Source organism: Meriones unguiculatus, chromosome 21 (genome assembly GCF_030254825.1).
Source record: "Meriones unguiculatus strain TT.TT164.6M chromosome 21, Bangor_MerUng_6.1, whole genome shotgun sequence".
NCBI lineage: Eukaryota > Metazoa > Chordata > Mammalia > Rodentia > Muridae > Meriones > Meriones unguiculatus.
Window position 1 is genome coordinate 24104597 of NC_083368.1, and position 26915 is coordinate 24131511.

Consider the following 26915-nt stretch of genomic DNA (forward strand, 5'->3'; position numbering starts at 1 on the left):
TAAATTATCTTTTAATATCAACATTCCTTTTGTAGTGCTCTAGCCTACCAAAGGCCCATACTCTTCTTTTTCAAAGATGACGACCATCATGAGGCACAAAAATTAATGAAGACATGTTCCTGTACTGGAGACGAGATCTTGCTTCAAATAATCTTAGTAAATTAACAAGCCCATAAGGGCAGTGTCAGTGAAAGCTTCTAATGAAGCAATGCAAACTCAAGTGTTGACTAACACATCTGTTGCTTTCAACTGTGCCTTTCTGAACCCAACCCATCTACAGTCTTCAGTGATGATCAGTGATATTTTTTTCAGTATGTCTAAAAACAGACAAAATAAAATGGCTTCCTATTGATACTTACATTGAGTAGCTGTTCAAACGCAAAGCTAAAGCCTTTCTTGTAATCTGTTATTCCTTTTGCTGTGATGTTATTCACTGCATCTTTCAACACCTTCTTATTTCTTACATTTGCTTGAACCAGGTGCTGGAAACAGCTTACATCCTGAGCGTTGCTGTTAAACTGCAAAGAGTAAGAAGAAAATATGCAAAGGAACTATGAAATCAACTGTACAATTTTCATCAAATCTCTATTTCATGCATGTCAAACCTGTTGTACTGTTTTTCTTTGAGAAAGAAAAAAAAAAGTCTAAGCAACAAAGGTGTGCTAAGGACCAAGCAGCAGTTTTTTTTTTCTTATCCTCTAACTCCTGCTATAACCCAGAGTATTCACCGTTCTAAATTCTAAACATTTCACCTGTTCATAAATATGGGATTTGATTGGTGTAAGGATCCTTCGAATTCTCATGCTAAGAATGCAGAGGTGATATGCTTGCTCAGGACACAGAGAGAAATTAGGCGTTTTTGACTATCACTCACTAGAAAAAGGCTTCTTAGAGAAAAGGGTGTAAGGAATGATGTGAACACAGGAAAATTTGAAGTTACATAGTCTTCCTTTCAGAACTAAACAGAGGAAGCAGGCTAGACCTGAGAGCAATGGAAACCTTTTAGGAATATCACACAATAGGAGAATCATGGAGGTAGTTGGAGAAACAGGCCATTACAAGAGTGGGTGGACATGAGGGGACACATACCACACCCACAGATGCCTACCTAGAACTAAGCATTCACATTATCAATAGGGTAAGTTTTCGAACTCTATGAAAAGCATTCATTCGGTGTTTCCAAACAATGAGAGCAATTAGAAGACTGCACCACAGGCTGGGATTCTCACATGAGCGGAACTGTACCACTGTTCACTAAATTTGTAATTTCAATAGGATTCCCACGACACTAGGGTCTAGAGGTCTGATTAATGAGAATAATGAAGGTCCTTGAGAGAAGAAAGGGGACCAGACAGATAAGTTGTTGAAGGATGTTCTCGGATTAAAACCATAATTCAATAATTCTAAAGCGTGGGTTCCAAATAGTGTAAATTCTTCTTTTTCTGAACAGAATTATAAGATGTAGTACAATATTTATTTGACAAGTAAACACTTAATAGCAATCAAGAATCACAGCACATACCCATGCATTCAGATATAAAGCAGGTTTCACACATACAAAAACACACATATGCCACATATTTGTAAACAAACACTTACGGAGTGTTTACTGTGAGCTAAAACAGTAACCATTTCCTGTTAGCAAATGTCCTACAAGACAGGCACTCACATTATCCTCATGTGATCCTTGAGGAAACTCACACACAGAAGCTAGATAACATCCCTAAAATGTGCAGAGGGTGAGAGACCTTGGAACACTCAGCTCTAACTGGGATGTCTCCATCAAATCCCTCCTTTCAGGGTTCAGGGAACCCTGTGGAAGGCAAAAAGGTGTGCGTGCCAGATGCAGTGGAGAACACCAAGAAAAAAGCCCTTTCAAAAACAGCATGACGGCCATACATATGAACTAACAGAGATTATGGTGGCGTGTATAGAGCCTGTGTGGGTCTGTACAAGATGGGGTCCTAGAGGTGAAAGCAGAAATGAACACATGGCCCATCCCTAAACCAGAATCTATTGCTAATTGATAGCCAGTTGCAAATGAAAAATTAGTTTTCTCCAAGGGAGTCTCACTGGGGAAACAAACTAAGGCTAGACCACCCTTCGAAGTAGAGAGCCAACACCAAACAAGCAACAGTGTCTTTGGAGGTTTTGTCTCCTGACATTGTGTCAAAGCGTTCTCCTCCTCCTCCTCCTCCTCCTCCTCCTCCTCCTCCTCCTCCTCCTCCTCCTCCTCCTCCTCCTCCTCCTCTTCCTCCTCCTTTACCTTAGAGATCCTTTCAGTATATATTATGGTTTCTGGTTTTGTGTTTTTATGGGATCACTGTCTGCTTGAAAGTGAGTGTCTCTGTGCATATATGTATTTGTTTTGTCCTATTTCAATTTGTTTGTTTTATCTTAATTTATTTTTAATTTCTCATAGATGCTGGTAGCATTTTGCTTGTGCACCAGAAAAGGGCACTAGATATAACTATAGATGGCTATGAGCCACCATGTGGTTGCTGGGAATTGAACTCAGGACCTTTGGAAGAACAATGAATGTTCTTAACCTCTGAGCCATCTCTCAAGCTTGAAATGGTTTGTTTTCTAATGAGAGACAGGAAAAAGAGCATAGATCTGGATGGGAGAAAAGAAGGGGAGGAATTAGGAGGAGTTTGGAGTAGGGGGCTATAACCAAAATATATTGTTTGAAAAATCTTGTCCCTAGACACAAAGCTATTAAGTTGTAAGAGTCAGCACTCAAGCTAACTGTGCTTTCTATCACTGCCTCTCAATATATTATGAGAAATTATCTCACTGAAGCACCGGATAACATGCTCTGGGACACAACACTAGGAGAGGAGTTTCTAGTTTGGAAAGTGAACAGTGGAAAGAATTCAGAGAAATATTAATGAGGAGCATGGAAAAAGAAATTTGTGTGAGGTCTTGGGTTTGGAAGACGGTGAACTGTTACAAGACTTGAAGAAGAGTTTAGCTTTGTCATACATGAGAACCAATGACACCAGGTCAAAGAAACAGCTGGGGTTAGAGCATTAAGAGAGATGAGGAAGAAGTGGCAATCTACTATGCCGAATGATAAGTGGCTGCAAAGTTTTATGCCAAATGAAGAATAATTTTTGGGGGCTCAGTGGCAAAAGCCTGTGATACCAGCGCTCAGAGAGGCAGGAGCAGGCGGATCCCTATGAGTTTGAGACCAGTTTGGTCTTCAAAGCCAGTCTAAGACAGCCAAGGGTACACAGAGAAATCCTGCCTTGAAAAAAAAAACATATAAAGAATAATTTTTAGAATATTTGAGAGGTCATTCTGCCACCTCGTGGGTGGGAAAGAGACCTCAAAAGTGAATACCCAGAGGCTGTAGAAAGGGGAATGGTCAGAAAGGAAGGGCCTTCAAACTGTCTGCCAGGATGTATGCTAGAGGACAAGTAGGGAACTGGGAAGAAAAACAAGGTTCACCTCGAGGTGAGATTTCAGCCTGGTGAGCCAAAAAAGTGGGGATGCCAAAATCTGATAACAACTAAAGCTAGAGGCATGAAACTGCTCTTGGCTAAAGATTAAAAGGAAAAAAGAAGAAAAGAAAAAGGCTTCACCACAGAAATTTGGCCTACAGCCATGTGAAGAACAGCAAAGTAGAGCAAGGATTCCCAAAAATCCTTAGATTGAGCTCCCATAGAGAGGGGGGGAGGAGGATAGGAATGTTGTAAGAACGGAGGATGGGGGAGGCAGGTGAGGGAGAAGGAAAAAGGAAGGAAGGTAGGTAGGAAGGCACATTGTGAGGAGGAAAGTGATGCAGGACATGAACACAAATGAAGTTTGGGAACAGCCCACTGGCAGAGGCATTTCCAGACAGAAGGCTTCTGCATGTTTAGAGCAACTCTTCACCATACCTTAGGGGGTGAAAGGTGGGAAGGGGGCAGAGTAACCGTAGAGGGCAGCACTCACACAGTGGACTAGGTCTAGGAATGATTCTTTAAAGCCCCGTGCCATGGGGTCTTAGGGAGACGGATGGTGGAGAGAGAAGGAAGCAAAAGATGGCAGAAAACAGAAAAGAAACAAAAACACAAAACCTGGAAGAACATGGCAAGTACGGTCCACACAGAACACTTAGAGTGAGTTGGGGAGGCCCTTCCTTATTCCAGGGAGCAAAAAGGAGCAGGCACAGGGACAGGTGGCAGCAGCTCAGGTCTGCAGAGAGGCCTGCTGCTGCCTGGAGGCCTAAGTAAGAGTTTTGTAGGTAACACAGAGAAGGTCTGGAAAGAGCAGAGGCCAGACAGGAAGTGTGATGTCCCATAAGTAACACAAGGGGGTTCTCTTCAGTGTTTTGAACAGTGCTTTCAGAGATGTCAGTTGGATGAGAGCAAACTTCCAATATATTTGTTTAATGTTTTCTATAAACTCAAACGTTGGAAACTTATATTTTCAATCTATAAGAACAAGTGCGTGCTGGTACCCATCCCCTGAGAATAGACATTCTGCGATATGATGTAATCCTGGCCCAGGATTTCCAGTATGAGAATAAAAAAAGATGAAAGGTCTTGCATTAGTGACCAAGCCAAAAATAGTTTGTTAATACATCACTAGTAAGTAGCTGAGCTAAAACAATTAGAAATAGTTCCAGGAATTACTATTAATTGATTTACTTAAATTATACATCATCATAAAAGTACAAGTTATGTGGACAATGAGTACAGGACAATTTATTACCCAGAGTCTTCCTTTGGCCTTGACCTGATTCTAAGGCAAAATTGTGAAGAGTCTCAATAAGTTAGTTTAATACAAGTCAAGTGAATAAAAATTCAATTCATTAAGTGCAAATTCATTGGTATATACAGAAATTTTACAGTTGCTCATAATAAAACTCATAAATAAAGCAGATAAAGAATTACTTGCAATACATAATTTCCTATAGCTAAGCTTATTCCTCTAGTAAAGCAATGACAAATTTTAAGGAGTCTAAATTGGAGAGGAATCTATTCCAAACATTAGACTTATCTGCTTTTAATTTACACACACACACACACACACACACACACACACACATGTACGTATGACTGTATGTATTTATATAAATATATTATTTAAAAAACTTTAATAGAGCCTGTGGTAAGACATAACCAGGTGTTAATTTAAAGCTGAATATTAAAACCTTAGAGAAAAGCTATGATAACATAGTATTATAAATTTTGGAACTTTGCTTGGTGAATGAAGACACATTTAAGGACCCTGATTTTACCTATTCAGAGAATATTCGAACACTGCATAATCACAAATCCCAAACCATAACTTATGGATTTCTTTGTCTCAGAAAGTTCAGCTTTGTGGGTCTCTGATGACAAACAGCCTCTGCATCTAGCTGAGACACAAAGCCTGTGGGTCACCCAGAGCACGAGCAATGGAAACCGTGTCACTGCATCTACTCATTCTCTCCCTCTTCTGACCCGGTCCCTCTTCCTACAGCTCTCCTCCAGTGCACATGCTGTTCCTCAGCCCCCAACACATTCACTTCTTCACTCAGTCGCTCTTTGAAGAATTCTTCCCTCATGACAACATTTTGTTACAAAGCCCCTTCCTGCCCTTGCTACTATGCTATTTTTCCTGGCAGTTCTTTGTATATATCTGTATACACTCTTTCACACGGCCAAAGAAAATGTGCATTTACCACCTCTGCCTCTGAAGTCCCTGGCATTGGAAACTCACCGAATGGACCCATCAATCTGCTTCACAATTTTCATGTGGGGTTTAAGAAAATTAGAAGTTGGTGTGAAATATTCAGTAGCAATTGAGTCCAAGAGTCAAATGGAGGAGGACAGCATGCTGGCTCTACAATGGTTTACTGCATTTCTATACTGGTAAATATAAAAATATTCTTCAAATAGTTAATATTAAAACAGTTAAATGAGAATGTGAAGAATTCCTATCAGAGTTCAGCCCGACTGAGAAGCTAAGTAATCTCTAGCAACATCACTTAGAGATCATTAACAAAATAAAAAAAGTATTGTGGTCAATACTGAAATCAGAGCATCTTCCTAATGAGATACAAGTCAGGCAGAAACACCAACTTTAGTGAGCTCTAGGCAAAGCTCAGTAATAAGATGGCAAGAGTGTCTTAAGTGTTAACTGAGTTTGAAGCAGTTTTGAGAAGAGCACAGTTCATTCTTTTCAACACTTAAGAAAAAAAAAATCCTTCTTAGAGAATATTATGCTCAAGCACACATAACCACTACTTCAAGTCTGCCCGGGCAAGCTCGGTTTTTGGTTTGTGTTGGTTTTTCCCAAAGGCAGTCGCTGCTTCTGTTCTGCCGCCCTTGGTCATCTCACCGTTCCGATAGAATGCCACACTGTCGCTGTCACTCCTGGGGACACAGCAAGTCAGAGCAGCGTCCACCCAAGGCTTCTGGGAAGTGCCTTTCGGTTTCAGGACAGCAACTGCAGTATCATTTTACTACACAGAAGAGACCTACCCCAGACAGGGCAAATGGGCACAAGAACCCAAGGATACTAAGAGTCTAGAGCAAGGCGCTTGAAAGCTGCTGTCCTCCTCTTGGAACCTCACAGAGAGATTGCTGCCATTTTTGTCCACTCAGGCACCCCTTCACTTTTGACCACTTCCTTTCATGGAAGATACTCTCCCCAAACTAAAAACTGGAGTGTGATTTACAGCTTGCTCATTCAGCATTCTTAATAAGAAAAACTGGGTGCAATTCATGACTTCTAGGATTTTGAGTAACTGTTCACTAAATTATTGCTTATAACAGCCATTAATGTCTGTAACTCTAGCTGAATAACTCAAAGCAGGCCACTTTGTTTGGGTTATACGTAATTTTTAAAATAAAAAAATTGAATTTATTCATATAAACTAATTACAATCAATAAATAATTGCAATGAATTTATACCAGTTAGTTTAAACTCACGACCTAAAATAACCTTATTCTCATACAATTTAGTATAGTCAGAAATTATAGCTAAAGTGTTGCTATTCAGACAATAGGCACCAGGGGGCACTATAGGAAAATTTAAAAAAAGGGCACAGTCTAGCTTTGAAATCCTGGTCATAACTAAGTTTTACGTATAGATTCCTGTATAAAACAATTTTATATTCACTTTAATTGCCATTTAATTTCATAGAAAATTATGAGCTGATGTTCATATTAAAAATAGATACTATCTCTACACCTAAGGAAGCTAATCAAGAATGAGGACTATGGTTAAGAGGCTCAAACTTCATTCAGAAAGGCAAATGAGACGAACATCAGAAGAGGGAGAAAACAGGAAACAGGACAGGAGCCTACCACAGAAGGCCTATGAAAGACTTTACCCAGCAGGGTATCAAAGCATATGCTGAGATGCATGGCCAAACTTTGGGCAGTGTGCAGGGAATCTTATGAAAGAAGTAGGAGATAGAAAGACCTGGAGGGAACAGGAGCTCCACAAGGGGAGCAACAGAACCAAAGAGAAAACTGGGCACAGGGGTCTTTTCTGAGACTGATACCCCATCCAAGGACTATGCATGGAGATAACCTAGAACCCCTGCACAGATGTAGCCCACGGCAGCTCAGTGTCCATGTGGGTACCCTAGTAAGGGGAACAGGGACTGTCTCTGACATGAACTCATTGGCTGGCTGTTTGATCACCTCCCCCTGAGGGGGGAACAGCCTTAGCAGTAGACAGAGGAAGACAAAGAAGCCATTTCTAATGAGACCTGATAGACTAGGGTCAGATGGAAAGGGAGGAGGTCCTCCCCTATCATTGGGCAGGGAGGGGCATAGGAGAAAAAGAGGGAAAGAGGGTGATATTGGGAGGGGATAGGGGGAGGGGGCTACAGCTGGAATACAAAGTGAATAAACTGTAACTAATAAAAAAATGAAAAAAGATGTTTTAGAACTCTGAAAAAATAGTCAATAATGTCTCAAGGCAGATATTAAAGACTGTCCGCTTAATGAAAAACTTCAAAGCATCTCTACCTTGACCACACCTTTCAGTTTTCCCTGGGTAGAAATGGGTAATAAATTAGTTTACACAACATGTTAAAAACTGAATTAGCAAGTAGTATTTTCAGTAACACAAGCAAAATTTATACTAAAAACAGATAAACTATAGGCATGTCTGGGATATAATCAGAGGAGCTGAGATGTAGAATCAGTGAGTCACTGGGATGAAAAAATGGACTTAGGCAAAGGCAAATATGTCATCTTTTCTATGTGATCTGGTAAAACTCTGACAGGCAGTTTTGCCCAGAGACATTCAGGGTGTTCTTACTGTGTTCTGGGCTTCGGGAATGGAGAGCAGTGTTTGCTGCTCTGGAACTCAAAAGCTACTTCTGTATTTGAACTACCAGAAACCTGGGTGTTGGAGATGCCTTTGCTTCTGTATCTTTTTTTAAATCCAAGTTGATGCTTCTATTTTTTTCACTGATATTACAATGCTTGAAATTGAACCCAGGACTCAGGCAGTGCTGTCACAGACCAATGAGCTACATTCCCATCTCTGTCAGTGACTTTTAAATTTGAACCTACAAAATTATTGATTAATCATTTTCTCAGATTATTTTAATGAGGTAATATACAAATTAATAGCATACTCATTTAAAATCTCTACTGAGGCTTAATGGGGTTTGTTTTTGTTTATTTTCTTAGTGTTTGTCCATAATTTAACTTATAAATCTCCATACCATGCCATACCAATCCTTTTCTTCAATAAGGAATTTCTCCTTTTCTTAAATATTATGTCATGTTCATAATCTGTTTTGTCTAAATAATTTTATTTTAGCTACTTTATTAAAGGATCATCCCGAGTGAGTTGTCCCAGAAGCAAAAAGACACACATGGTATATACTCACTCATATAAACATACAACATAGGATAAACCCACTAAAATCTGTACATCTAAACAAACTAAGCAAAAGAGAGGACCCTAACTAAAATGTTCAATTCCCCACCCTGAAAGGCAAAGAGGATGGACATCAGAAGAAAAAGAAAACAGGAAACAACCTAGGAACCTGCTACAGAGGGCCTCTGAAAGCCAGAAGAAGAAAACAGGAAACAACCTAGGAACCTGCCACAGAGGGCCTCTGAAAGCCTCTGCCATGCAGACTGTCAAAGCAGATGCTGATCCTGATGGCCAACTGTTGGGCAGAGTGAATGGAATTTTATGTAAGAAGTGGGAAATAGTAAGAGCTGGAGAGGACAGGAACTCCACAAGGAGAGCAACAGAACCAGAAAATTTGAACACAGGGAACTTCCCAGAGACTCATACTCCAACCAAGGACTATTCATGGAGATCACCGAGAACCCTGACAATGCAGCCACTTCTGGTGAGAACTGATAGACTAAGATCAGAAGGAAGGAGAGGAGGACCTCCCCTATCAGTGGACTTGGGGAGGGGCATGCATGCAGAAAGGGAGGGGGAGGGTGGGACCGGGAGGGGTGGAGGGAGGGGCTTATGGGGGGATACAAGATGAATAAAGTGTAATTAATAAAAGTTAAATAAAAAATTAGAAAAAACATCTTTACTCTGACAATTCAACCATGAATTTATTATTTTTCACACTGATAATAAAATACTTATTTTGCATAAACTGAGACTCATGTGTGCCAAGCTGAACACACGTCACTATCAGCTGGGGTGAACTTTAGCTGGGGTTCATTGGACACTTATGCAACCTGAGCCTACATGAGGTAGATGGCACTCACGGACACCCAGCACCCCCTCCCAAAAGTCACCTCAGGTCACATCCCCTGATGTCTCTCCAAGGTCTGAGTTGTTATACTTTAATAATAATTTTTAAAATCCCAGAAAAACAACTACACCATCACAAAACCTTTTTCCCCACATCTGTCTCCCACTAAAGGTTAGAACTATGGGTTTTCAGTGAGGTTAAAGCTGCATTTACCTAATAGTTAGAACCATTTGCTCTCTAAAGAGAGAGAAAGGAGTAGAGTTGGATGGATGGGCAGGTGGGAGGACGTGAGAGGAGAAAGCATGATTTATACTGTATTTCAATAAAAATTTTATGAAAGAAAAACTTAACATTTTTCATCTGAACCCATTCTGATTTCAAGTAGGAATATTTATTAATTCCACAAAATGTTACACAGACATTCTTATATTCTTTTTGTAAATAATTTTGTAAATAATATTTTTGTAAAAAATAAAACCAGGCCTTAGTTTACTGGTTTATTTTTGTTGTTGTTGTTGTTTTGTGGATCATAAGGACATGCCATAAGGACATTCACTTACAACACTTGCATTTGGCCAGGGCCTTAAATAGACAATAATATTCCAATGATGCCTGCAGCTTTGATGCATTCTAGGCACACTGTATAAAACAGAAACACACTGGTAAAGGATTCCTACCATTTAATTCAATTTAGGGAAATAAGGTTCCCTCAAGCCCTGCCTCTAATAAGCACGGCAGTCCAACTTGACTCCATCATCTCCTGTGAACTTTAATTATGTCCTTTCCCAAACAACAACAACTGCACTAGATTACCCAGAAAGCCCCTCAGGTTCTTATATGTGACAGGAAAATATTGTACACTAAAAGGATTAATAAATTCTGTATGTGTCAAAAATGGTGCCACAGTTGCGTTGCTACCATTGTCATGTTTATAGTGTGTTCCTGAAAACGGAATCTCAATGATCGCCGAGCGGTCACACTCTTTGATCTGTTCCTCTCCGACAGCATAGTGGCACAGACCTGGTGAACATGTCCAGTGTACTCGAAGGACCTGAAGCTGATCACTTACTGGTTGGAAAGAAAATGACATTCATGCTGTAGCAATGGCTGAACTTGCGTGAGCAGCGTATATAGTGATAGACGCATGTCACGTGTGTTTGCAATGTAGAGACTGCAGTGTAGAGGACTGTAGCCTCTACATACAAGGAGACATATTTCACTCAGAAGTTGTTGAAATCTGTTTTAAATGCGACAACTTGCACCTTTTTTTAGTGCTGTTGTGACAGACAATAACTAGTGTCTGACCCCCGTGGCCACTATGTACACGTAATTCCTAACAGTTGCAACAGTTGCACAGAAGAGTGTCTTAATTTAAGTGTGTGTGTGTGTGTGTGTGTGTGTGTGTGATATGTGTGTATGTGAGCCCATGTATGCTATATTGCAGGCGTGGAGGTCAAAGGAAAACTGTGAGTAGGTTTTCTCCATACACCGTTATGTGGGTTCTGAAGATTGAATTCGGACTTGCAAAATCTTTTACCTTTTGCGCCATCTTGAAGTCTAAGAAGCACAGATTATGGTAGAGGGAAGAGTATAAATCTGTAGAAAATGAGCAAAAAACCCGAATATTTATAACACCTCAGTTGGAGAGGAAGGCCGTAGAGAAAAATGAAGTGAAGTGGAGGGATCAAATAACATAGCAGGATGAACGCACAGCAATTCTCCACGGGATGTGCTGCTCTGGGAAGCTGGGAGGACCCCTTTGAGCAAGTGCTGAGCCGTGAGGAAAAGCAGGGAAGACTTGGAAGCAGGGAGGTGCGAATCCCCGCGAGCAGAATTCACTTCCAACCTGCACATCTCTAAACCAGGCACCACAGGGCAGGGCAGGAGGACTTTCGAAGCAACGTTATTAACATCTCCAGTGAGCTCTTTTAAGTGTGAAAGGGCACCTGGGACCAACAAACCCGGCAATGAGAGCTGGGAACGAGGCCTGAAGGGATTGAATTGGGTTGAATTCAGTTCCAGTGAGGTCACATACGTGTTTGAAAACCAAAAAGCACGCTTGCGTATGAGTTAACAAAACCAGATGGAAAGGCAATTATCAATAAAGCACAGAGTTAGGGCAGGGAGATTTCACAGGGAGTAAAAGCCCCTTTTGAAATGTACTTGAAAGGATGCTGTAAGCATGGATTAGTAAACAAAGCATTAAGGTGATTGAATGGCCATGGAAAAAAAGTAAATGGCAGTCAGAGTGAAATAAGAACACTTATGAAAAATGTCATGTTTTGATGAAGTATCTTGCATTTTCAAATTGTGAAAAGAAAAAAGAAAAGATTCTATGCCTGAGTCCTTAACTTTGAAGTTAAGGACTTTCAAGTTTCATCCAAAATGTCAAAATGTTTTTAGTCCCTTAGGAATTAGCTGGAATGGGATTATTTACTCAATAGTCAAAAAAATCAATCTACTAATAATACCTGTAGTATACATTTATATTTTCAATTCATTTAAATTTTATTTCACTAAATAATTAAGAACAAACACACTAATTTAAGCAAGTGAATAATTTTGCCAGCCTTTTGCTCAGGACAGGCAAAGGCATTTATTTTTTTAATACTCAAGATTAAGGGAATAACTATAATTTGAAAGAGTTGAACGAATGAGTCCTGAAATACATAGAGTCTTTCCCTAGTAGCTAAGGCTTCCAAATGAGTCAGTAACATTTTCATGTTTAACAATATCTCAGTTCAGAATAAAGCCACCCCACTTGCAGGATCACATTGCACTGTTCAAAACTGTACTTGTAACTGAATCTCCAAGTTCCAAAAGCTTGGTGCTCCATGGAATGAATGAAAAGCCTTTATCTGGCTTGTCAACACCTTCTTATAAACGTATAAAGTAATTATGTTATCCACTCCTACCCATTAAAATTAGATCACATTCATTACTTTGCCTTGCTGAAGTACGGCAAACATTTCCCTTTCTTTAGTATTTTTCCTCATGGTGTATACTCTCTTTATGACCTTCCTTAAAAGATCGCTTTAAAAAGCACCCATCTTTCCCTTCACCTTAAATACGAGGTATGAGGGGAGAACTCGGTTTGTTCAGTGACCTCAGTTATACATCCAGCCCTGTTTAAACTATCCCTCCTTCTATGTGAAATCTCCATCACTCGTAACTAGTCTGCAGCTGGTGATACTGTGTTGGGAGATGTGGAATCCGGAGAGTGGTCTTTGTTAGAGAAACCAGGTCATGGTGACTGATTCTTCCCCAGGTCTTCCTCTCTGCCTCCATGTCTGTAGGGTTGAGAACATGAAGCCACAGTTCCTGTTGCTGATGATGGAGAAGCAGCTTGAACTCGGAATGCTCCCTGGCCACGATGGACTATATACTGAGGTACGCTAAGTCCTTCCACCCAATGCTGTTTTTTTTTTCAGGGTTTTGGTCCCAGAAATGAGAAAAGTAATTTCATGTACCAACCCCAAATAGTTACAGAGTAAAAGCAACCAAATATTAAGAGTCCGGGTTACCAACATCTTAAAATCTAGGACAGTGACTGGTATGAGTTATAACATGGTTTAGAGGCCTTATTTAGATATATGCTAAATGCATCTCCTTAGTAAGCTTAGATGTCCTCATACCCTCCTCCCCATTGCTTGCCACCTTCTTCTTGTACACACAGTTATCAGTGATGCTATCATGACCATTGTGTGGGGCTTACTTGCAGGACTTGCCAGAGGTGAGTCAGACAGAAAGCTTAAGATTCTGTTCCCCTAACCACTGCCTAACAGAGCTGCCTGGCCAGGTTCACACTGCTAGGCTACAGGATCCAATTAGGAAAGGGGGGGGCTATAAAAAACACCCTGTCTCTTCATTGACATAAATGAGATGTGGAGCAACACAAACTTTTGCTGAAATCTAGATGGATGGGTATTTTATCAGATATGAAATGAAATTACTAGCCGAGATTTCATTGCTCACAAACCTCTCTTGGCAAGCCATACATCTTTTATTTTATTAAGCTGTGAGCTCAAGGACTGTTTTGAAAGGGGTTCTGAATTTTGCACAAAGAAGGTGGCACTTTTATCTTCAAATTATAAAAAATAAAATTTACAAATCATTCTATGCCAAATAGAATCTAAAAACAAGACAAAAAGATCATTACTTTGTCTAGAATACATAATAAATATTTCAGAAGGAAAACGGGAATGGAAAGCTCATAGAAGTAGAACTTGGCCAGACCGCACAACTCATGCTCCCACCCCTGAGATGTCAGTAAATGTCAAATGGTCGAGTCGTGGTCTTGGTATCTGCAGGGCCTGAGGTTGTATGCTACTTGTAAGCTTACAAATTAGCTTTCTGCCGTTTCATAGATAACAGGCAAAAATAGTCCAAGTCCTCTGGGTCAGAGATGAAAGGCAGTTTATTACTCATAGTAGTAGCAGTAGCCAGAGTAACATCTATGTGTAGGATAGTCAAATACCAATTACCCTTGGGTGACTGCAGGAGGAGCAGAGGTCACTAGGCAGGCAGTGACATTTGCTTCAGGCAAGAAACTCCAGAAATACAAGTTGCTGCCCTATCATTAGAGCTACCACCATCTCTAGTGGTGAGATCACACCAATCCTCTTGTTACAGATGGTATCTTAATTACATTGCCATATAAACGTCTTCTGGCAAAGACGAACCTCTAGTTTCACTACCTTTAAATATACACTTTTTCCCTCAGAAAATTGTTTAAAAGCAATTTTTTTTTCCTTAAAAGGCTTAGACTTAAAGAAACATCAATATCAAACATTCCAAATGCCCATTTGCAATTGGTAGAGAAGTGTCAAAAATGGTAATTACAACAGGCATAATAACTGCAATCATGACTAAAATATATAAACACTATAAATGTGGCAATTCTCTTTGTAATCCACTGCAGCAGATATGAGCCCTACTGCATGCTATGAGCTGTACGACACTGCTATCACGTGTCCAGGATCTTTTCACCCTGTTGCCCCTCTTTCAGCAATGACCAACAAGTACTGGCTTCCTGACTCACCAACTGTGGAAAACAGAGACTATTGCGATCCTTAGATACTGTATTTATCCATTGTCATGACTTATTTAGAAAGGCCAGCCAGATCCATCTCATGTAGAGGTCTCTAAACAGGGAAACCAGGTTTGTTTTGGATATAAAATGTACCTGGAAGGTCCCAACTGGAAGAGGGTCCTCCTCCCCGTCTCAGCTCGTCACTCCTAAAGCTGTGCCAGCACTTATATTGAGTCTGTTACTTCTAGAAACGCTGTTTAGTTGACTACAACCTCAACAAGGGATAGAACTATTTTTTTTTAAGGGGGAAAAAAAACTTTTCTGACAAAGTTTCTTATTTTGATTATTATAAAATATGCATCGTATTGCTTTTATTTATGTGTGTGGTTGCCCGCTTAGTCCAGAAAAGGGTGTCAGACACATGCAGCTTTAGTTACAGAAGGTTCGATGGGTGCTCAAAAACCGAACCCCAATCTTTTACAGGGGAAGCAAATGCTCTTTATCTCTGAGCCACCTCTTCAGCCGCAGGATTATGCCTTATGTTTTGTATTGTTTTATAGTGAGAAAGAAAGACAGAAATTTATAAAGACCATGATTTACAAAAGCTTCTGGGAGGAAAACTGATTCAAAAGTCCCTAACATAATCTTTATAGCCAGATCCAACCCATAAGTCAAGAAGCATGAGGCTGTATTGAAGCAGAGAAGATCTTGGGTTGTTAGCTTTGAACACATCACCCACAATCAACACAGATTTTGCTTTCATCCTCTACTGGTTAAGCAGCCTTTGACATCAAGCCTCAAACTCCCTCACATTCATAAACAGCCTCAGCTCTCCGCGTCAACACTGGAAATTCTGCCTGTAAATCAGTTCATGCTGTGATTGAATTGCTGTTCCTATCATTTACCACTACTCCTATCAAAGCACATAACTAGATTAGTGGGAAAACAGCTGCATTGTGGGGCATTTATACTTTGCCTAACAGCAGGCTTCCTTTTTTGCAACAAAGAGCAGCCTCCAGAGCGCAGAAAACACTTAACAATGAGGTGGCCTTAGTTCTCACACCTAACACTGGCATAAAACTTACCTCAAAAAAAAAAAAAAATACACCAAAAGAGACATAGGTGTTAATCTAAAATTGAGAGGCTGCTGAATTATCCTGACAAGTGGTTCCAGGCAACTACCATAGAGCTTATATGTTAGGTCCCTGATAGAATGAGAACATTCTTAGAAATATGTATCTCTGGATACCCGAAGTGGGGAAAGTGACCATGAAGAATACCTACACAGCCTCTACCAGAGTTCCCCATGCACTGCTGCAGCTCCACAAACTGAGTTATACTGTTTAGTCTCATATAACTTCAGAGAGGAAAACATAGCATTCATGCACATACGTGTACACACATAAGTAGACACAAACCATACCCACCCACAGACATGCATATACCAATAGACAGACACATACAACATTCATTCACACCACACGGATGTACACACACAGCACATATAGACACACACCACAGAAAGACATACACACACAGCATGCAAAGACATACATACTAAAGAGATGCAACACAGAGATATATACACACATGCACACACACACAAATACATACACTCACTACACACAGTCATACACACAGACACAGAGTGCAAAAATAAACAAAGTCCCACACAAATAGACACACAGATGAAAACATAGACACACACAGATAATAACACAAACACACATTCACCACACACACACACACACACACACACACACACACACACACGCACGCACGCACGGAGACATCACATATACCATATGACAAAATATGAAGCTTTCTTCCCTAAAAATCTCCATCTCATTAAATTGTTAAATTTCTATTTAATAAGAGATCAAGTTCTAAAAACAATAGTATAACTTTAGCAAAATGTTGCAGAAGAATGAACTCTTATTTTATCTGATTCAAAGAATTTTTACATAAAATCCCATAGCCAATAAAATAATTTGTAATTTGTGGGTGTATGTGGCTGACAATAACATATACTCATAAGTAAGAATGTGAAGTATAGCCAGGCACAGTGGCACATTTCTGTAATCCAGCATTTGGGAAGACAGAAGCAGGTGGATCTCTGTGAGTTCAAGGACAGCCTGGTCTATGAAGCAAGTCCATGACATCCAAAGCTACACAGTGGAGCCTTGTCTCCAAAACACACACACACACACACACACACACACACACACACACACACAAGAAAAGAAAAAGGAAGGAAGGAAGGAAGGAAGGAAGGAAGGAAGGAAGGAAGGAAGGAAGGAAGGGAAGAAAGAGGGACAGACAAAAAGAAAGAAAAAAAAGAAAAGACTGTGAAGTGGTGCAGGATCGTAAGATGCAAAGAAATACAAAATATATGAAATGATGCATTGTCCTAGGTAGAAACACACAACTTAGATGGGTGTTTGTCTGCAAATATAATAATAATAAAATTGAAATACCTTTTTCACGTCCCAATATAGCAAATTCCCTTATGTAACTCTTCTATAAGTACACAGAAAGCATCTTTCTTAAAGAGAAATAGATTTATTCTTTTAAAAGAATTTTTTGGGGAGTAAGGAGATGGCTCTGTTTTTAAACTGATTGCCTGTTAGCCCAAGGGCTATTGGATTAATGGGCTTTAACAAAAGGAAAAAGGAAGATGTGAAGCTGGGTGGGTGGGCCACGGGGGCAGGTAGTGGAGGAGATAGGAGTGGGAGGATAAAACTGCATTTTATAAAATTCTCAGGGATAATGAAAATAGCATTATTTTAAAAAGTGAAATGATAAATTTGTAATTTTATCACTGTGCAGACACATCCCTGGTATCTACTTGGCAAGTTCTAAGCCAGCAAAAGACCATGTTCTTAAAAAGGAAAACAAAACCCCAAAAGGTAAACAGCACCCAAGAAAGGACAACAGATGGCCGGCTGTAAACTCTAAATGTTTTTGCATCCATGTGCATATACACCTACACAAGTAATTTCTTTGCATTTGCACCTTATTTTTGTGATATATTTTAGTGTATCACTAAAATCAGAAAAAAATACTTTTTCTTGAAGATTCTACCTTATAACTTTCTTGATAGACCTAGATTTATAAGTGAAAATAATTGTGCTTCATTTCTGTCTTCCTTCTTGAAAAAATTATGAGAATTCTTTCTACCCATTTCCTCTCCATAAAACTAAATCTATCATTCTTATCTACTCTGTAAGGTTATAAATATGAAACTAGTTACCATTAAAAAAAAGACATACTACTTTCTTTTATATGATCATTCTATATTTTATCTATCATCTATCCATCTATCATCTATCTATCTATCTATCTATCTATCTATCTATCTATCTATCTATCTCCTATTTGTCTATCTACCATCTATATATCTTTCTATCTCTCTATCATCTATGTATGTATGTATGTATGTATGTATCTATCTATCTATCTATCTAACATTTATCTATCATCTATGTATCTTCTATTTTCAATCTACAACTGTTTGTCTCTATCTGGAACATATTGGTCCTTCTATGCATTATCTAGATACATATAAACTCCCATTATTATCTGTGACATTTGTGTAAGCTTAAATTTAAAGTGCAAATAAAAATAAATGAGCACTTTAGCTCATCTTTGTTTCTATATTTGATAAGTTCAAGATAAGGTTTTACTAGGTAGACAAGCCTTGCTGCGAACTCATGGGGACCCTGTTGTATTCCTCTCCTGAGTGTTAGAATGATACAGCATCCTTTAATATGTCCAGCTTACTTTGTCTCTCCTGAGCACTGATTTTATTTGTAGGGATTTTTGCAGATCACAAGTGGGTCTGGAATAATATGGTCACTTAAAAACACTGAGTAACTTTTAAATTATGATAGTATTCAAATGATCATTCCACAGCAATAAAATTAAATAAGGTGTATATTTAACAAATAGTTCAGTTTAGTCTGAAAAAGGAGTTGGTCTTGTTTTTTGGCTAATAAGAGCAGAAAACAAACAAAGAAAAGAATTAATACTAGGAAGCTGAGGTAGAAAATGAAGCCAGCAATAAATTTCATTGGAAGAAGAGTGAGAAATCACTCTGACATATTTCAAATGCCTTCCTGAAATAGTTGCTTATTTTAAGGGTTCTATAGGTTTCATTATCATCCTTCTCTAATTTGATTATATAAGAAACATTTTCATAATTATCTTCAGGTATCCACGTTCATTCATTGACTGCTTTTAATTACAAACAAGATATTCTATTTCTCTTCTAGTTTAACTCACATATTCAAGCAATAACAAAGGTGATCCCACATCAGGACACACAAGTAGTTTTTGAGTCTCAATAAAGTTTTCATGAGCCCAGATCATAGAAAGGACAAGGAACTGTCTTATATTTGTGCTTCTTAGTAATTATATGTTTTAAAAAGTCATTTCAAATGTTTTCTTTCTAGAAAATATAGATAAAGCCAGGCATGGTACATGGATGTAGTTCTTGGTAGGCTGAGGCAGTTAAATTATGAGTCCAAAGCAGCATAAGTTATACAGCAAGTTCTAGGTCATCATGGACTGTATAATGAGACTATGTCTCAAAAACAGCAACCATAAAAGTTCACATCTAAGATCATTAATGCTTTAGAAAACAATATAATTTAAATGATATATTAGGCATTGTGAATTCAGTGTTGACTCCAACTGCGTTCTTCCAGTAGGAAAAGAACTGTTGATTGCTATCCAAATGTTGACTGTAAAATACCAATTCAAAGGCAACATCATCAAAAATTTCTTTTAGAATTTAGCAACAGCATTGTTCACTGTCTTACTAGGGCAGGTGCTGCTGGTGGCCATCCTTTGTTCTGTACATGCCAATGTAATCATCACCTGCCGAAGACTATACTCCAACCTCTATGCTGCACACAGCAACCTGTGAATGCCAGGATATGGATGTCCCATAAAGCAGTCATTCCACACATGAGCACAACTCTCCCTTGAAAATCTTAGCCTTTGTGTAGTACCATGCATGGGCTCTATGCTGTTTCCAGAAAGGCAGAAGAATGAGCTTCACTCTCAGATGGCCATGCTATCTAGTAATAAGTTATTCATTAGTTCCCTTCTTTAATTCCTGCATTTCACCAACAGCTTTTTCTACAGTTACTTTCAAAATCAACCATTTGAACTTAAATCTGTTTCTCAGTAACTGTTTCTAGGGAAACCAATCATATTTGATATCAGTCTTGGTAAACAGATACTCAACATAAGACTCCCAAAGGGATTAATTTACTACACTCATGGCAATAAAAAATAAAAAGAAAATAAAACTTTTCTTTGGTGAAGGGGTGGTGTACAGTCTGTAACTGGAGACAAGCAGACTGCTCAGGCACATAGCATCATGCTACGAATTCAGCTATGGTTATCTGAGCAAAATGTAGATTGAAGGGGACAGAGTAGGCCTTTGAGAGATATGAGAACAACAATAATTGTAAAGTTAAGTGCTGAGAGCTCATTAAATTCCACTGAAGAAAATGGACTCCTTGCATTAGCCAACTGCAGACTAAGAAAGCCAAAAAGTTTCATGGTCCGATTCTCCTTTGCTACTGTGGTCAACACGTTCTAGGGATAAGGGTTTTAGCTTTGAGAATCAGAGGTATAAAAGTGTTATGCAGCCACAGCATCTATCCAAACACCAGGATATAACAGATAAGGAGGTGGGTGTGTGATGCTCTTGAATACACTGTGCTCTGATTTCCCATATCTGTTTGTATAGCTATAAACTCTTCCCTTCAATTAGGGTGCAGTGGCTTCTCTGTTCTTAAAGACAACAAAAGATGACATTTGCTCTCTTTATTATCTGATCCCATCTTCTCTCATTGCTCTAGGAAACAAAAATACCAAATCCCAATATACACCACCTGCAATAGTACAGTCTGTGCCAGGAAAACAGAATATTCAGCAAAGTGCAAATAGGTCTGTTGAATATGAAGAAACATAAGCTCCAAGTACACCCAGGAAATGGATTCTGAGAGGCCTAGAGGCAAAATGCACTTCACTGTAATTTGATATAGAGAAACAGTTATTTCCTGGAAGAAGAGAATATACATCGTTCTATACAGGAATGAGTAGCTTAGGTGGCTGGCTCTGGAATTAGAAATACTGGAAGACCTCCCTTAGGCACAGTGGAAGAAGAAGCTGAGGAAAAGCTAAGGGAGAATGAGTGAATTGTGTAGAACTCTGTCTCACATCCTTGTTTCCTAGAGAGGTTCACCCCCAGGTAACTTGCTAGATATTGGGTGGGTAAAATGATTTATATCCACTGTAAGCTACCTGTCTCTGGTAATGGTAGCGATCATTAAATAGGCCCTTAAATGCAAACAACAAAAAGGAGAGAAGAGTATATACTTGGTATGTACTCGATTCTAAAATGAAGAGTGCAGGCTTTTTACACCTGATTTGAAACAGCTACTACGCTGGGATATGACCAGCTCCCTAGCACCAATCCAGAACAGGGTCCCTGATACAATAATACCTCTCAACGAAAACAGAAGCAACTCAATGGAAGAAATTGTTGTATGCTGCCTCTTTAGGAAAGGGATAAAATTAGTTTCCCTTATTACTGACATCAATTCAGCCCCATGCACATCAACAGAGCACCTCATTAAGTGTGATCAACCTTCAGAGTACACGTGCTGCTTGACTTAGGGGAGTCTACTTAAACATTCAAATAATGTAAACTAGTTTATAAAAGAAGCCCAGTAATACACATGTATTCAAAGAGTTTACAGAGCCCAACCCATGCTCCATACCTAGACACTGGCCTGAATAAACTATTTAGCTTTAATTATCAGCTAAAACTCCAGAATGAAGACGGCAATCTGCTTGGGGACAATGTTCTACGGATGTGCCGGGATTCTATCAGCTCAAGAAAAAAAAAAAATCAGGCATTTTTAGGGCCAGTTGACCTAGTGCTAGAAGCTTGAAATTTGGCCTGGCATATTTGTATGATGAGAATCGGCAAAGCCTAAAAATCAAGTCTTCACACTCATCTACTGGCTCAGCATTCAGGAAAATGTAATTCATTAATGTGAGACTCAAAAAAGAGGAAGCATATCTCCTGTCACTATGACTCAAAGACAACCACTCTGGAACTGTTTGCTTCCTGTCTCTGGGGAGTATGGAGGTATATTCTGCTTCTCATGTGCATGTAGTAGAAACAAGGAATATTCTGACAATGACCATTAAGACTTTTTACTAATTGAAATCTGTGTTTTCTGTCTGGATAAAATAGATTGTCATTAAACTTGCTGGAATATACTAAAGGTAGGGAGACTACACGTGGAATTAGGGAATTCATTCAATATTTTCACACTTTGCAATGTCTATGAATAGACAATCACAGACCCACTGCTTGAATGGTCATTTGAAACCATGGATTCAAAGGCCTTTGTGTAAAATACTTAGGGCATTCTACCAACGAAGCTACTGATGCTGTTGTAGGGTTGGACAAGAGTATAAGGAAATTGAGGTGGGTGTCAGAGGAGCAAAAAGATGAAGATACAACAAGAAATTATGACTTTGACCTTCTTGTGAACATAACACAAAGGTTCTTGCACCACAGGTGTCCAGAGAAGACAGGAGTGTTAAGCACACAGGATCGTCTTTACAAAGGGAAAGATGAACCTGTTTTTCCACCCAGAAAGCTGGGTTCCCAGCTATATAGCCTGGTAATCTGTGTTATCTGTTGGCCAAGGCCATATCAAGCTCTCTCAACCAGGCCCCTAGTAATCAAAATGACTTTTATAGTCAGATGCTTGTCCAGACTCAGGATCAGAGATAGATAATAGACAAAATGACCTCTACACTACCTCCATGACTGAGGTAGGTATCTATCTGCATGACTGAGACCAGGCCAAACCTTTAGTCCCTTAAGCTAGTACAGATAACCTATGTCTAGAGTCTATCTTCTTTGAAGAATTACCATGTACCCTGAGTTGAGTTTCAACGTAATTATGTTTCCTTGTGCACCAGAGATTGAATTATGCCAGGAATGTTTTTTTTTCCTCTATATTGTACTGGGGGTTACATGCATTGGGAATAAAACATCTGGCATTAGACTTTCAGAAGTCTGATCCAGGTTGATGAAGTGAGTCTGCACCAGGTTTTCATTCTATATGTTTCCGTGGTTGACTACCCTGTAAGACACCTGCAGGGACCCCCTTCAGGCACTAACTTTAGACATTTGCCATTTTCTTTAATCTTCTTCTTCTTGGATGATGATGATGAATCTCTATCTTTATGAGTCATTCATTGGTCATGGTAGATACTGATTGGCTCCCAACCTCCAGTGTCATATTTTTCCTGTTTTAGAACACCTGATTGTGGCCACATTCTGTTTATCTAAACATCAGGAGAGCTGGTACCTAACTCACCAGCAATTCAGTGTTCAGGGTTTGACAACCTGAAAAAGTCTATTCCACATGACTTCTAGAATTTCTTAATAAAATGGTTTCTTTAAGTTAAATGAAGATTATGTAATTAGATTCTCCCTTTTCTTGCTTCACTTCTCACTCTTTAACTAGCACTGTTTTCCCATTATCTCCTCCAAATAAATCAACTCCAGACTGATGTTCAGTTTTTGGCAGAAGCCAAAGAAAAACATCAGCCATATTTAATACTTTGTTTTTTTTAATTCAATTTAATTACATATGACAAATCTGAACTAAATATATTTAAGCCATTCTCTTTCATTATTCAAAAGATAACATTTTAAGCCATTCCAAAGTTTTTGTGATTGATATGTTTCTGTACAAATTAAGCTTAATAATTATCTTTCCTATCATCTTAATTGAGATGGTCCTCTTGCCATGTTGTCTCAACAAGGATTTGACAGGGTTTCTTGTGAATTTATTTAGATTATGGAATATCTCCAAATTATTCTCCCTGATAATTATACACCATTTGACATTTTCCAGGGAGTCTTGCATTGTCCATAGTTGTTTCTACATTTTATCCATATCTTAATAATTTCATTTTAAGGGTAAGTTCCTTTCATCACTAATCCAGCTCTAGGCATATCATTAGAAGTAAGATATGGAGATTTCTGCTTACCCCAAGACCAGAAAAGGGAGAGAATCAACTGTGGACTTGAACTTCATCCTCCCCAGTGATTTTAAAAGCAGGTCCATTCTCACGTGTTCAATACAAAACAACATCACCAAAATCTACTCCTCCTTCTCTCGTATCTCTATAATTAAACCACTTCAAATATAAAATTTCATGCACCATAAAATGACCATAAAATCCACTGCCTAAACTACATAGATTAAAATGAGACATGGCATACCTTGTTTCATTTGCAGCTGATAAGAAAGTATAAGACAGTTCTAAGCTCATTCAACTGACTGTTTTTCTTTCAGTTAGGAAAAACACAATGCAGTAAGGTTTGTTCAGGCCCAAAATGAGCATAATCAGCTATAAGCAATTAATGTTCAATGATACTACAAGATGTTACTTCATAGGAGGTCCCAAAGGGAGCAGTGAATGGAAGGGCTCACATTACCAATATGGAATCCTTTGAGTGAAGGATAGGAATGCTTTTCATTCAGTGTTCATTATGTCAATAGTTGTGAATGCTAAGGACATCAAAAGGACAGTAGAGGACAGCCCAGTAAGGCAGCTTATAACAAAATTACAATACCTCAGCTCACCTAAGGGGGAAAAACAACCCATATAATGTCACGGGGAGATAGACATATGGAATTCAGGAAAGAGCAGCCATCCATACTCACTGAAGCTACATTCACGAAATCATCATCTGAGAGTGTTTCTAACATTTCGGAGACAGACGTTCGGATGAGTTTCAGAGTCAATCCGCTCACACTTCCACTCCTATGAACAGACAAATGGGTCTATGTGTTACTTACCAGTCATTAAACAAACAGCATCATAAATAAAAGGAGATGATCTCAATAGCTTCTAGATCATTTACATGAAAATAAAAATGTAATTTTGTTTCTAGAAAGTGGGTCAGTCCCGAAATCATATACATATCAAGGAACACAGTGACTGAGCAGGTTGAATTTACATATTCATGTATTATATATATATATATAGTTCCGAATACACAAACCCACAGACATACACATGAAAAAACACATCCTCAACGATTAAAGAAATAGAGATCATGCATTTGGGAAAGAGCAAGTGGTGCTCATTTAGGGGAAAGAAAGTGAAAGGTGGAAACGATGTAATTATGTTTTAATTTTAAAAATTATACATGAACAGAAGTCAATAAAATGGAATTACACAGCCATTCAGCTGTGATGAGCTTTGTGGAGAAAGGCCTCACTCCACAGATCAAAGTTCCTCCAGGAATTCCTCATTTGTCTTATTTCTAAACCTCTGCTAATGTAGGGCTCATCTCTAGGCAATTGACTTCCTCTTTTATATCACAGGAGCACACGGATTCTGAAATGATTTTAACTTGAAAAAATACAATAAATTAATAAAATGCCTAATACCAACACACAGATATTTTTTCATGTATTGTGTGCCTTGAAAATCCTAGTAATAAAAGTTAACATATTTATCTATTTTGATCCAAATCCCTTGTACTCAATAGAAATGTTTATGGCTAAGTACCAACTAAGTCCTTTTTTCCTTTTCTTCATTTCTTTTTTCTTCTTCTTTTAGTAATAGGAACTGGGGGGTGTATTAATTCTGTATCTCATTATTGTTCAGAAATAAAAACATAAATGGAAACAATAAATAACTTTTAAAATAGTTTGGCTTATAAAATGGTGTCAGAATTCTCCAGTGTAATACAGGTACAAATAGCGCTGTTTTCATTTCCAATAGAATAATTTTTTTTCCTGGATTTGTTTTCATCTGTGTGTAGATGTGTGTGTGTGTGTGTGTGTGTGTGTGTGTGTGTGTGTGTGTAGGCCAGAGGGCAATGTCAGATATCTTCTTCTATGACTCAACATATTCTTGAGGACTAGGTCTCACAAGTGATCCAGGAACAACCTGATTCTTTAGACTGTCCAGTCAGCAAGCCCCAGGGTTCTTCCTTCCTTCCTCTGTCCATAGTTGGTATTATAGGCACAAACCACCACCCCACCATTATTTTTTTTCACGTAGATGCCAGAGACATTGAACTCACATCTTCATCTTGTGCAACAAGCAATTTACTGAGTGAGCCAACTGCCCAATCCCTTGCTGATATCTTAATATGGCTTCTTTGTCTTCATATACGATCAATATATTGATTCTTTGTTTTCCCAATCTATCACACATTGCTAATTCCCAACAAACTATTATTTACAAAACATCTCATTGACTACTCACACATCCACCAGGATGAGCATGTCCTTGGGGGAGGCAGCTCCCTGGATGTACCTAAAACAGAACCACAGAAGCATTTTCTTTATGTGTAACACTGCTGTTTGCTGTATTAATATTTACAGATTTCTGAAATCAGATACGATTAAAACAAAGACTCATTCTATTAGACCATAGTAAACAATGGCCTTTTATAAAGATTCGAAAATGTTAGCTTGAAAAAGTATTTAAGATCACATTAGAGTTGCCAAAAAAATAAGGCTTTGAAAGCATATTTTCCAGGTATTTTTAAGAAAAGATAAAGATCAAATTTTTAATGTAATAAGTTTCAAAAAGATATTTTGCTGAAGAAGAAAAATCCTAAATTCCAATTATTAATGTTTTCACTGTAGTGAACAACAAACTATGAAATTTTTTTAATACAAAAGGTAGGTGATCTATAAACCTTAAGATAAAGCAACAGGAAACACATCAGGCCAGGAATAAGGCAATGGATAATGTTATGCTAACAATTCAAAATAGAAACTCTCAAAATTTGATAGCATACAAAAATCACACAGGAAAGCAGTTTAAATGTTAATTCCTAAATCCAATCACATCTTACACAACCAGACTCTGCATTTGAAATATACTATATGGGATATTTAGGCAAGAAGTTAACTGATTGTAGGGAGATAAATTTGAGATCAGTTATATATGAAAGAAAAGAAAACACATACTGCTTGGCCAGAGACTGAAGGGCATCCTGTGTCTGCCTTCCCTAGCAGGAAGGGCTACATCTGATTCAGCTTTCCACAAAGAGAATACAAGCCAATTCATTTTCAACACTTTGGAGCACAGTTGGTACCCACTTGGGCTTGTTTGTAGAGAGGATT

At 38.6% G+C, this 26915-nt stretch overlaps 1 protein-coding gene across 3 annotated transcripts in view; it reads right to left on the minus strand.

The window, feature by feature from the left end:
* The window catches only part of Cacna2d1 (calcium voltage-gated channel auxiliary subunit alpha2delta 1), a 448878-nt gene that overhangs the window by 79566 nt on the left and 342397 nt on the right, over positions 1 to 26915 (minus strand). For all 3 annotated transcript variants that reach the window (XM_060374048.1, XM_060374047.1, XM_060374049.1), the window contains exons 9-11: positions 26047 to 26097; positions 24489 to 24588; positions 360 to 518 (exon numbers count right to left, since the gene is read on the minus strand). In XM_060374048.1, the coding sequence (XP_060230031.1) occupies positions 360 to 518; positions 24489 to 24588; positions 26047 to 26097 (310 nt within the window). The remainder of the gene's footprint in view (positions 1 to 359; positions 519 to 24488; positions 24589 to 26046; positions 26098 to 26915) is intronic.